This window comes from Pteropus medius, unplaced genomic scaffold (genome assembly GCF_902729225.1).
Source record: "Pteropus medius unplaced genomic scaffold, Ma_sr-lr_union100, whole genome shotgun sequence".
Lineage (NCBI taxonomy): Eukaryota > Metazoa > Chordata > Mammalia > Chiroptera > Pteropodidae > Pteropus > Pteropus medius.
This window is the reverse complement of record NW_024342471.1, coordinates 8223907-8237635: the sequence shown is the minus strand read 5'-3', so window position 1 is coordinate 8237635 and position 13729 is coordinate 8223907. Positions and strand designations below refer to the sequence as shown.

At 47.1% G+C, this 13729-nt stretch overlaps 1 protein-coding gene across 1 annotated transcript in view; it reads left to right on the top strand.

The window, feature by feature from the left end:
* Window positions 1–13729, top strand: part of PIGU (phosphatidylinositol glycan anchor biosynthesis class U) — an 83317-nt gene that overhangs the window by 68025 nt on the left and 1563 nt on the right. Inside the window, exon 11 of the mRNA XM_039864131.1 lies at window positions 2454–2596. Within this exon, the coding sequence (XP_039720065.1) occupies window positions 2454–2596 (143 nt within the window). The remainder of the gene's footprint in view (window positions 1–2453; window positions 2597–13729) is intronic.

Genomic DNA, 13729 nt, shown 5'->3' with positions numbered 1-13729 from the left:
ATTATCTGTGCACACATCCCTTTTCCCATACTTCCTGTTTCTGAGAGAAAGGACAAGAAAGGAGAGGTCTCAGGAAGGCTTGAGTCAAGGCCTTAACCTCTCAGCTTTGAAAACCCAGAATTGTGGAAATTTCAGATCAGAAAAGAGGACCTTGGAAGCCCTCCAGGCCAGTGTTTCCAAATTGTGGGATTTCACAGACCACTAACATTTAAAAAACTCTGGTGACAGAGTTGCCAACTTTTTATTTTGCTAAAAACATTAAAACAGTCAACTACCAGCCGTTTATCTTCATTTAATAAAAGAAAGGACTCTTTAGCAACAACAACCAGCACCAAAAAAACCACCTGTCATTTCTCAATAAAGAATGAACCTTAAATTGGAAACATTCAGCTTTAACAAGAACTCCGAACTATTTTGTCCTCATTATTCTCACTGTGAACCAGTGATATCTCTGTTGCAGACTTATATAGGCCTCCTATTTGGTAAAGGTCTGCAGCTATAATCCAGTGGTTCACAACATTGGCTGCATATTAGAATCACTGGGAAAGCTTTTAGAAACTAATATGAATTCCTGGGCCTCACCCCTAGAGACTCTGATTTACTTAATCTGGGTGGGCTTCCCCAGATGATTTCATTTTGCAACCAAAATTGAGAATTGTGTGTGTAATCCAGCCCCCTTCCAATGCATGAACTCCTAGAACAGTATTTCAACCAAGTCTTTGTACAACTGAGGTCAGCAGCCTTAAGATTCAGGAGTTTCCCTGTCCCTCCAGTGGATTTCCTGAAAGTCAGGATCAGTGAAGGGAAGGGAACTTCTATTCCTTAACTGTCTGCTGGGAATCAGAACTAGTGCTATTTTTTTTCTTTCAATTAATTCATTTTAAGTAATATTTATTAGCTTATTTAAAATTCAATAAAGCGTAAAGAAAGAAGTAGAAATAGCACGTAATTCTACTGTCAGATATCCTCTATTGAATTTAAAGGTGGCAGGGGACGCACAGTGTAGTAACCAGAATAATGGCCCCTCCTCACCCCACAATGATGTTCACATAATAATCCACAAAACCTGTGAATATATCACCTTACATGGGAAAAGGACCTTCAGATGGGGAGATTATCCTAGAAAATCCAGCTGGGCCCAGTGTAATCACAGGAGCCCTTATAGTGGAAGAGGTGGAAGCAGGAGGCGTGTGGGAAATCTCTGTACCTTCCACTCAGTTTTGCTGTGAACCTATAACTTCTTTAAAAACTGAAGTCTACTTTCTAAAAAAGTAGGGAGACGAAAGAGGAGTTCAGAGTAATGTAGTGTGAGAAGGACTTAACCCAGCATTGCTGGTTGAAGATGAAGGGGATCAAGAACTCAGGCAGTCTCTACGTGCTACGAAGGCAAGCAAATGGATTTCCCCCTAAAGTCTCCAGAGGGAATACAGCCCTGAAGATATCTTGGTTTTTAGTCTGTGAGACCCATTTTGGATTTCTAGCCTCTAGAACTGTAAGATTATAAGTTATATTATTTAAACCACTAAATTTTTGGTAACTTGTTATAGCAGCCAGTAGAAAACACACAGTAATCCATCTGTGCCGGGTGTTTCACACATCTTCTTGTTTAATTCATGTAACGCTCCCACGAAGTTGTCATTTTAGCTCTGTTCTAGAGACGAGGGAGCGGAGACTCAGAAGAACTTGCTGGTAGAGCAGGAATTTTTACCAACGTCTCTCTGAAGCCAAGTCTGTGCCCACTATCATGCTGAACTCACCTGCCTGCCCAGGCCCTCCCTGGGGCTTCAGGGAGAGCTTTCTCCCAAGTGGGATTCCTTTTTCCCTCTGGGGGTAGGGGTGATGTTAGGGGAGGAAGTTGTCAAAAAGATTTTTAAATCATCTAAGTGAGAGTGAGGGACATTTGAAGGACAAGGCAGGAGACCTAAGACATGAATTAAGGAGAATGAAAAACATTTTCTAAGACCCTGGCTGGAGCACCATAGAGACTCACTGTGGGGTCTCTTCATGGGTTCATGCTGCCATTCCTGTCCATGATCCCTGTGGCTGGACAACACCCTGCCTGGGGAGAGGAGAGGAGTTACGCTTGGACATTCTCAGATTAGTGGGGTAGAGGGCAGTGTCTTGCTGAAATGCCCCCTTTGCAGTGTCCAGAGGCATTCATGGCATTGATAACTGCAATCAGCCAGGCCCACAAGTGGGAGGTACAGGGTCCAAATCTAAGACCTCCCATCAGCTTTGGGCACGGGGAAACATTGACTCGAGGGTCTAAAGTTTGCCTCTTGGCACTGCCGTGCCTATGAGTAGGGCGGAATAGGTAAGGCTGGAGGGTGGGTTCTGCCTTTGCGCTACGCCAGGCTCTCCTTGGGCCTCTCTGTCCTATGGAGCCATCATAGCAAGGAAAGGGTCTCAAAGAGAATCAGCACTGAGCTAACTGTGACCATCTGTCTTTGCAGTCCTGCGAAACGTCTTTGTCCTTGGCTGCATCATTATCGTCTGCTCCGTGCTCTTCCCTGTCCTGTGGCACCTCTGGATTTATGCGGGAAGTGCCAACTCCAATTTCTTTTATGCCATCACACTGACCTTCAATGTTGGGCAGGTAAGAGTCAAGGGCAGCATGGAGACAGCATTTTGTAATCTCAGACATTAAACCTGGGCCCTGGGTTCTGCAAACCAAGGGTTTGGATGTGAATGAGGGGACAGTTCCGCCCCTCAAGTAGCTTGTGGTCTGGTAAAGAAGATAGGGAAGTAAGAGCAGTAGGGAAAACTATCTGGCTAACATTTACTGGGCATCATGCCGAGCCATCACCTCATCGAATTCTCACAGCAAGCCCTGTTTTACAAACGGGAACTGAGCCTCACAGAGGCTGCCTCTTGCCCGAAGTCATTGGAGGAGCCAAGAACCAAATTCAGGGAAGGCTGTTTCTGAGGACACCTTCTTTCTGTAATGGTGCCTGGGGTGTGTGACACCCAAAGTGAGTGTACTGTGTGAGAGTGGGAAGGGCAGAGGCAAGTGGGGGAGAGGCTTTCCAGAGTCCGGGACAGCAGGAGCAAAGGCAGGAGGATGAGAAATAGTACATTCTAGCTCTTGAGTAAGTCTGGAGTGCAGATTGCACAGCTAGGAGTAGCCGGAGAGGAGGCTGTCAGGGGTCACTGAGAAGTACCAGCAAGGAGCTCCGACCTTCTCTGGCCCAGGGCAAGCCTCCCGCTTCGTGCCATAGAGAGTAGTTCTCAGCAGTGAAGTCATTGGTGGGAGCTTCTTAAAAATGCAGATTCTCTATTACTATGTTTTATATCTTATAGTTATGTGATGCCTGTCATCATTACATGGCTTTGATTATTAAAAAAAAAATAAAATAAAAATGCAGATTTCCTGATCCCACTTCCACAGATGTTTCCACAGATGTGGAAAACAGGGTCAGGAATTTGCATTTTTAACAAGCTCTCCCAGAGATTCTGTTGCAGGTGGTCTAGCAAACTTCTCCGAAGGTCACTTGGTCACTGTGCCGTGTGCTCTCAGGTCAGCTCTGTCCTCATTGTGGAGGTGCTATCAGAATCAATTGTACTGTTTACCATTTCACTTGCCATTGGCACAACCAGGCATTTCCTGTGTGTAATGGGCCGAATGGGAAGCAGAACTAGCTGGAAAGACTAATGATGGCACTGAATAATCCCCAGGGAGATTCGTGCCGCCAAGGTTAACTGCTGGGAAAGAAGAAGGGAGTTAGGGCTTTTGCAGTGAGTGATGGGTCTGGTATTTCCTGCATGGACATTTCTGGACAGTTAATGCCTGGCTCAGCTATTTATCTTGATGTATGAACAGCAGGAAGAGAGATGAAGGGCCCTGTAGTCTAGATGGGACCAGGTCAGAGGGTCTAGTCTTCCTGTCACACAGCAATTATTTATAGTGGATGCTCAGCAACTCCTACCTGTTTCTCAAACAAACAGAAATCTGCAGGATTCAACTTGATATCTTGTGGACTCCAAAAGGTTGTTCTGGCTCTTCTGTCTTGGTGAAATCTCATTACTTTTCCTTTGAAAGTAATGACTGGCGTCTGAGGGCACTGGGCCTATCCTGGGACTCTGAGGAGCTTGCAAGTGCCACTGAAATAGCCCACAGGTCTTCGTCAGGTCATGAGTGTCAAGTGTGGGTCAGGAGTACAGTTGCAGTGATTACGAAGCATCCATGGAACTTGCCAGATAACAGCTTTCTTTATATGGCTACCTTTGGCTGCCTTTATGAAACAAGGGTCTCTGTAAATGGCATGGGAGATGTTTGCAAGTGGTCAGGTTCCATCAAAGTCAGGAGAAACTGAAATTTGGGGAGCGGAGGGTGGGGCTGGTGGTAGGCCCCAAAGGCCAGGTAGATGGAGTGTGTTAGCGACTGAGCATAGAGAACTCTTGGCATTGTCTTTTACCATTTTGTAAATATCTTTTTAAAATGTGTTTTTAACCATATAAGTAATACATGAATTTATTATTCCTGAGGAAAATAAGTCAAAATAAAAGCATATGGAATGAAAAGTAAAGATCCAGCTGGGCCCCATTTCCTCCCACACCAGTGCAGATGTGATCACTGGGGTCAGTTTGGTGTGTCTGCAGACGTCCTCTGTGCACGTACAGATGGCTCTATGTCCACATGCACACGGAAAGAGCTTTTTTGCTTATATAAAGAAATGAAATCAGAAAGACAAATACCATATGATTTCACTTATATGAGAAATCTAAGAAACAAATAAATGAACAAATAAAATGAAAACAGACTCACAGATACAGAGAACAAACTGGTGATTGCCAGATGGGAGGGGGATTGGGGGCCTGGATGAAAAAGGTGAAGGGATTAAGAAGTCCAAATTGGTGTTACAAAATAGTCATGGGGATGTGAAGTACAGCATAGGGAATATGGTCAATAATATTGTAATGGCTATGCATAATGCCAGATGGTCTTAGACTAATCAGGGGGATCACTTTGTAAATTATATAAATGTCTAACCACTATGCTGTACACCTGAAACTAATTTTAAAAACTCCTACACTGTTGTTTTTCACTTAATGATCTAAATTGAGAATCTTTTTTTTAATGGCTCCGCTATCCCACAGTTGGGATATACTATGACATATCTGACTAGGTAGGCCCCTGCCGGTGGACACTGAGCTTGCTTCTGGTTATTTTGCTATTTATGATAAATAGAGGAGCCTCGCGTATCCCTCCACATACTCTTGTATACACCTGCTAGTGTTTTCTTAGGATAGGTTCCAGATGGTGGGATTTGCTGGGTCAGAAGGCATATGCATTGTATGTTTGGGCAGATATTGCCAGGTTGCCCTTCAGACAGGTCAGACCAACCTCCAGGCTTCCCAACCATGGTCCAAGTGCCTGTAAGCTGGCAGTTTGTCCAGGCATCTAGCACAACAGTGTCACCGGCCTCCTTGGGTCTGGGCTCTGTGGCTCTGAACCAGAGATAACTCTCTGGGGTCAAATGTTTCCTAGGGCTGCTGGCTTTCGGCCTTGTGGCTGCTGCCACTGCCAGATCTCAAAGGGGCGTGTCAGATGGGGCCCTTAACTCACCCAGGCAGGCACCCAGGTCATATCACTGTCTTGGAGAATTGGCTGAGGTGGAAGACACCCCTCATCATGAGGGTAAACTACCCCTGTGACTCACCTGTTGGGAGTCACAGAGTGCAAATATGAGACATTTAGAATTTTAGTACGAGTTAAATGTCACCTCCTCAAAGAGGCCTTTCATGAGGTTCCCCTTCCCCACTGTCTCTTTCTCAGGCCCCTGTTTGTTTCCTTCATAGCACTTACCCAACCTCTAACTTTATATTACTTTTCTCTCGGCCTCCCCCACTAGCCTGTGAGCTAAAAGCAGAGATCTTCCTGTCCTACCCACTGCAGGGTCCCCAACTACCAGATCTGTACTTGGCACAGAGCAGTTGTTTAGCAAATATCAGTTGGTGAATGAATGAACCAAAGATAGCAGGAGAGTAGCATGTGATTAATGGCCAGATGTGCAGAGGGAAACTGCTGGAAGAGTCTGCTGGGAACGAGATCACCTTTCCTGTTGCGAGTGGTCAAGGGAAGCCACAGGGAATGGGGAGTAGGACATGGACCCTTCAGAACTGGAAAGTGAGAGGGGAAGGAGAGAGAGTCTAGGAGCTGGGCAGGATGGAAGCCAAGTCACCCCTACTGGTGAAGGTCAGTGGGTGGCTGCTCTGTCCCCAGCCCTTCTCCAGTATCTGCCAGAACCTGGTCTCTGGCCAGCAAAACCCCTGCATGCCCTCCCTTGCCCAAGCCAGCCTCTGCTTCCGTCCGACCTATAGTCAGCACTTCCATTGAGAGGTATGGCTTTCGGGGACATGGTCTCAGTCCCATAACTAGTTCTTCTTAGCTCTTCTACCTGGGGTGGGGCCTGTATTCACCTGGTCCTCATTCTTCCCTCCCTGGACAAGACAGATCAGAGCTGTCCTGGGAACCAGATGAGTACGGATTGTTAGCAGGCATCCAGAGTCAGGCCCATCATTACTGAATCAGGCTAAATGTAGAGAACACCTTGCTGTAGATTTTAAGTCTTGCTCTGTTTGAGTTGGTCAGTGCCATGCCCTGTAACAGAACAAATTATTGGTAGAATATTAGTTATACCAGCAGGTAAAACAGTGGTGACTTAGGCCCCATCCTTTTCCCCTAGGGCTATTAAATATTTTTCAGCATGTGGCACAGATCATTTGCTAATTATAATTGTGCCTCAGAGTCAGTAACCAGGAAATGACATCAGTAACCTATCCATAGGTGTGTGTATAGGGACTGAGAAGATCAGTTGGTCATGGTCCCCCTCCACTTCCTCACTGTGTGACCTTCAGCAAGTGATTGAATTTTTCTGGGTGGCAATTTTCTCTCAACTCCTAGGTTGTTGAGAGGATTGGACATATAATGTGTAGGTCCTGTTGCCATTATTCATATGTTGACATGGGAAATAGCACAAACAACACGCTGTTCAAATACACAGAGCAAATTCCTAGGAAACCATTCAGACCCAGAAACCAAGGGAAGGAGAACAGTCACCCTTCCTTTTTGTTTTTGACCCTGTCCTTCTGCAGGTCAGTGACCCACAAAAGAAGAATGGTCATCAAGGATGACATGTAAACAAAAAGGAATGCATTTAAATTTAGCTTTTTAAAAAGAGTAAGATAAGATGTCCTGCTCACCCTAATTCAGCTTAAAAACAGGGAACATGAGGAAATCTTTCCCCAAAATTATAATTGTGGCTCATGTTTAAAGAGAGCTTGCTGGGGGCCAGGCCCATATGATCCCCTTAATCTTCCTGATCATGTGCTTGTGTGGCCTTCTGGACCTTTCCCTGTGCATTTATGTCAGCTTGTGTGCTCATGGAGAGTTTTATTTGTGTGTATGTTTTGTTGTTGGCATCATGATAGGAGTATGACTTTTTTTTTCCTTTTAATAAAACATTTTGGTGACCTCTCCTTGTTCGTACATGAGAGGGGAAGCTCCTTTTTAAGCCCGACACGTGAGGACTCGCCACAGTTGATATAACTACTCCCATACTGACAGCCCTTTAAGTTGTTTAACTTTATTTTATTCTGATAAAGGATTCACTTAATTCTCATAATAGCCCTTTGAGGGAGGCACTGTTATTGTCTCCTTATAATACAAATGAGGAAGCTGAGGCTTGGAAGTCACAGAGCTCCAAAGGGTTGTATTTATTCGTGTTCTTATCACGTCCTCTCAGTAGACTGTGGGTTCCATTAAGGCAACCCCCAGGCCTGTCTTGTTCACGACTGTGTCCCCAGCACCAAGAAGAATATTCAATGACTGTACATTGATGAATAAATAGAATGAGCTGGGCTCAGAATCCACATTTTATGACCAGTGACACAATCTTATACACCCTATCCTCCCAGTTCCATCTCTGTTTTGGCCCAAGCTGGGCCTGTGGCAGGTCCTGCTCCATTCCTAGGGGGTCAGAACCAGAGTCCCCTTCCCCTCTTTTCTCCCATGGCCGGCCTTGAGAGTCCCACTCCTGCTCTATCCCCTCCACCCCCTGCCCTTCCCAGCGGGGTCTGGAACACTCCATGAGCTGCTGCTTTTTGCCATGGGGGGCCACCTTGGCCCTCTTCCTCTTGTTGCAGACCCTATAGGTCCTGGGCTGGCTCTGCTTTGGCCATTCTGCTTTCTGTCACCAGGAGGGCCTGGAGCCCTAGTGTCTGGACACTAACCCTATGGCATATTGGCCCCTGCTCAGGACTCGCTTATTCACTCTAGGACAAATGAAACCACAGTCTTGTCTCCTGGAATTGCCTCTCAGTTGGCCTGGTGTGTCATTCTGGGGACTGGGACCAGTGAGGCAATGTTAGGGGAATGTGAGGTAGATCAGCAGTGGTTGGGTGGTGTGTAACCCCCACTTGTGGACAGATAGGGGCCCATTTCAGGTTTATTTCCATGAGTTGTGTGTGGCCTTGTCTGCAAGATCCTGGTCTGTGTGTAGGAAGAGTCGTTCCTCCTGATATGAGGTGCTATGGCCCTTGTCCAGCTGGGCGTGAATGTTTACTTTGCTTTCTTCATCCGGTGGCATTTGTCAGTCTTAGTTCATTCCTTTGTCCTTCCCATTCTCAAACCTTTAGCCCAGTGCCCAACATCCCAAGCTTGTCTCTCACAGGTACCGCCCTCCCCCACCACACACAACCAGAGTGACAGGAAAAGCCTAGGATAAACACAAGGGGCATCGCCAGCCGGAAGGCCTGGGCTTGGGAGGCCCCAACTCCACAGCAACTCCCAGCCCCATCCGTCCTGGATCACTGGCCTTAGGCAACTCACAGGACTAACTCCTTGGGCCTAACTTCTTTATTTGCAAATATTAATTAGGCGCCTGCTATATGTCAGGGACTCTGCTAGGGGTGAATGAGACATAGCCCTGCTTCCAAGGAGCCCACAGTCTGTGGGAGAGGAAAAAAGAGGAAATGAGCAGGGCTGGGCAGTGGAGTAGTGCTATGAACAGGGTAAATGCAGCCTGGGGAGCTTAGAGCTGGGCCGGTTAAGGAAGCTTCTGAGGGAGAAGCAGCCTCTAAGTAGAGTCTGAGAGTCTAACTGGGTTCTAGGTACCGAGACCTGGCGGAGAGAGAGAGAGACAGAGCGTGAGCGAGCGCACCAGTGTGGAAGGTAGTTCTGTAGGACTGGCTCGTGCCACCTGATAGGGAATGAGGCCATTTCAGGACAGTGGTGGTTTCAGAGCCACGTGGCCCACACGAGCCTCATTATGCTGAAGACCAGGCTGAGCTTTTGGTTTTAAGCCGAGGACAACTGTGATCAGATTCATGCTCTGAAAACATCACTCTGCCAGGCAGGGAAGAGAGGTAAGGGGTATGAGCTGGAATCTGAGCACAGGGAGGAGGCTGTTTAAACCTGGGGAGACGGGGTGGTGGCCTCACTGTCCTCAGTCTAGAAAGGTAGTTGTAAATACTCTGTGAAGTTGGATGGAGAAAGCTTTTGTCAGTTGACAAGTACCATGTAGATAATGCAGCTGGCTTTGATCTTTCTTTGTGACCTTCTAGACCCAGAGACTGAGGTCCAGTGATTTCCCTATTATTTTGCATTTTTAGAGCTACCGGGTGGAGCTCTTCTCTTCCATTTCCTCCCACACATGTCCATTCAGGCCTATGAGTTGCTGGGTCACGCCAAAACCCTGTCTAGCTCCATAAGTCAGCTGTCAGCCCCTCTTGCTCCCAGTTTCCAAGATCCCCAGGCAGTGTGGGCAGAAGACGCTGCCATTTGATTGCCAACGGTGATGACCACGTGAGATCTCCCAAGTGCAGGCTGGCTGTTGAGTGTCAGCATCTCCAACAGGGGCAAGAGACCTGCGGAACTGGGACATGCCCAGAGTGACAGTACCTGCTTCTCCAGGAAGCTGCCTCCCAGAGGCCAGTGTTGGCTGGGGCTGCTCTCCTGAGCCCTGCAGCTTCTAGATGCACTGAATGGCCTCCGCGGGCCCAGATGTCTCAGACACTTGTTTTGCCTTTTCCAAAAAAAAAAACTCACTCTCTCTCCTTGGCTAAGTGACAGACCTGTGAATAGGGATCATAGCCTCCACAGGGGTCTTAGTATATATGAAGTGTCAGTATGGGTCTGTGGCAGGATTCAGCCCATGTTGGTGCAGCCCCTTTGCCCAGCACCCCGAATTGAGGGTGTTGGAGGTTGATGGGCAGAACCAGGGTTTGGGCCTCAGAAAGGCAATTTGGGCACTGCAGCCTAAACGCTTCATTTACTCCCATGCGACCCCAGGTAAGATTCTTAACCTCTGAGTGAGCTCATCTCTAAGCGGGGTGCACAAGCCCCACCGCAGAGTGTTGTGGAGGTTCAGTCACATGCTTCTTGTTAAAGGGCCCGCCCCATGGCGGACCCTCAGAGTATGTTGATTTCCCTGTCTCTCTTCTCTCCCACCCTGTCATGGAGTACGTTCTGTTTCATTCCACTTTTGACCTACCTCTTTCTATCCCTGACCACCCTTTTATCAGCTATCCCATTAAATCTTCCTTGTGGCCCAAAGGGAAATCCTGGCCCTCATGGCTGCTAGTGAGGGGAATGCGGTCCTACTGAGTCCTCTGTGGGGCAGCACTGAGGGGTTGGGGACCAGCAGACTACTCCCAGAGCACCAGCCCTGTGTAGTGTCTGGACCCACAGAGCTGAAGCAGATGCCATCCCATTTGGTGGGGACGCCAATAGGAAATGACTTCACTTTAGGGGTCACATAACTGAGCGTGGGGTTAGGGAAGACTCTAAGGGCAGGAGATGGAGATGATACCTCTCAAGGGATAAGAAGGAGCCCTTTGGATTCTGAGCAGGCAAGTGAAGGGCAGGGGGAGGGGGGAGGGTGTGTGTGAGACAGAGAGATAGAGATAGATAGATAGATAGATAGATAGATAGATAGATAGATAGATAGATAGATAGATAGATAATCGAGAGAGATCCCCCAGGATGAGGGAGGCAGTGGAATGGAGAAAAGGGGGCTGAGTTGGAAGTCTGAGGAAGGGAATTGGCAGGACTTGGTGGCTGATGGCGGGAGAGAGGCTGAGGAGCTCAGCTACAGTTAGTGAGGGCAGCTTTACAGAATAGCTGCCCTTTAGGTCTCTGAAAGCACAGAGGGACAGAGCAAGGACAGAGCTACTATTGTAGGTAATAAACTAGAGTTTATCACTTATTTTACAGATGAGGGAAATGCAGCTTAATGAAGGGGGAGTGACTTACATAGGGACACACAGCTACTGACTTGCCCATGGCATCTCCACGGCCCCTTGCCCAACTTCCCCTACCCAGACTGGACAAAGGGGCTCTGGCTCTGCAGCTGCTCTGTTGGCTGAATCGCAGGGCCTTTGGGAAATCCCTTCTCTTCAGCTTAAATGGAAAGATTCAAGGTCAGAAGAGGTTGTCTTAGCCAGCCTGTGACCAGCCAGGGGCTTCCCTCTGAAAGGGAGCAGGGATCAGCCCCTCCCACCAGCTCAGCTACAGCTCTAGGCTCCCCCTCCCTGGACTGGGAACCTAGGGCCTGGGTGAGAAAGGGGGTGGAGTGTGTGAAGTCAACCTTTGCTGTGATAACTGCCCCCAAAGGCCGGCCTGGTGTCCACGAGATGCCCTTTCCCTAGGGGCAGGAGCAGGGCACCCACTCAGGACTATGACCTTCTATTCCAGACAGACCAGCACACAGGGCTCTTTCCCTCCACACCATCCTCCTGACACTTATTATGAACATTTTCACACACACAGCAAAGTTGAAAGATTTAACCAACCACCTGGACTCTACCATTAACATTTTTCTCTACTTGTGTGATCACAAATTATTCATCCCTCACTCTTATTTTTTAAATGTATTTCAAAGTGAAGTGCAGGCATCAATACATTCTCTGCTAAATATTTCAGCATGTATATCATTAACCAGAGCTCAATACCTATTTACATTTTTTCTTATGCGAAATTTACATACAGTGAAAAACATAAATCTCACATGTACATGTCCTGAAGCCACCTTTCACTCAGCAAAATAAATATTTTTGTGGCTCATCCACATTGTTGCATACAACAATAGTGCATTGCTTTTTTAAATAAACTTTTAAATTTTGGAATAACTTTAGATAGTTCAGGGTTTTCATATGCCCCATACTCAGTTTCCTGCGTTGTTTACATCTTATAGTTCCATGGTTCATTTGTCAAACCAAGAAACTGACTCTGGTACATTATTAAATAAATTCCAGACTTGATACGGATTTCACCAGGTTTCCTGTCATATCCTTTCTCTTCCAGGATCCAATCAAAGGCACTACATTATACTTAGTTGTCATGTCTCCCTGTGCCCTCTGCTTGTTTTCTCGGTCTTTCCTAATTTCTCATGACCTGGACAGTCTTGAGCACTGGCCAACTAGCCTGCAGAGTGTCCCCACTTTGGGTTCGTCTGATAGTTTTCTCATCATGAGACCAGGTTTTGTGTTTTTGGAACGCTCAGGAAGTACATGCTAGCCACACAACTTCATGCTGTTACCCCTCATTTGGTTAAGATAGTGTTTGCCAGGCTTCTCCAGTTTAAAGTTGCTATTTTCTCTCTCCCAGCTCTGCTCTTTGGAAGTGAGTCACTAAGCCCACCCTTCAGAGCAGGGGGTGGGAAGAGGGCAGGAATTAAGCTCTGCCTCCTGGAGCGGGGAGTATCTACATGTATTATTTGGAATTCTTCTATAAGGATTCCAAAAGGAATTTCTCCCCATTTATTTATTAAGTCATTTATTAATTGGCTGATTGTTGTTCATTGACTTTGTATTTTTATCAACATAACGTACATAATTTACAAAGTTAAGGCTTATGAGGAAAAAGAATAACTTCTTAAGGTCTTACAATTATTCATTCTGGTACTTCTAAATGATATGCTTACTCTGCTATTGGTATTTCTTGTTGATTTTTTTCTTTTTATATTGAACCATATGAAATTGCCAATAGTTAACCGTTTATGATCTGCAAAAACAGCAGTTTCATGTAGTTCAATCTAATACCTCATATTTTGACTTCCTGCTACTTGTGTGCCCAGCTGTTTGTGTGTGACATTGGTGCTGTGATTTTATAATGGACATTCCTTTCATACTGTGATAACTGCCCCCAAAGGACAGCTGTGGGACAAGGCCTCAGGGGCTTCCTGGGCTCTGTCTGCTTTACTGATACCCACCCACAGAGGCAGAGTTCTGTGCCCCCTGGCAAACTGGATCCCTGTACATAGCCTTGCAGGGTCCATGTCTCCTGGTATAGCCTTAGACCAACTATTGACCCCTTTGTGCCTTAATTTCCTCATCTGTAAGATGGGGATCGTCAATCCTTCCAGACAGGCCCCTGTGGTGCCTTGTCCTAAGTTCCTCCAGGCAACTCCATCCCCTTCTTCCTGCTCTCAGTGTGAGAGGCTGCCCAGGACTGGGCTCTCAGGGTCAGAGGCCAAGATCCCAAGCTCAGCTCAACCCTCTGACCTGCTCCAAGACCCTAGCCAGGTCCCCCGCTTGCTCTGGGCTTCCGTCTCCCCGTCTGTGCCGAGAAGTGGTAGTTGCTGATAGTCTGAAAGGCCTCTAAATGCCTGAGAGCTGGTGAGGTCTGCAGTGGGGAGCCCCTCTCCCCTCCCCCTTCCGTGGCGCTGGGCCTTGCCCCTTCTGTTCCAGGGCCTGGAGGTATGGGAGCTTGGGACAGATGGGAGTGTAA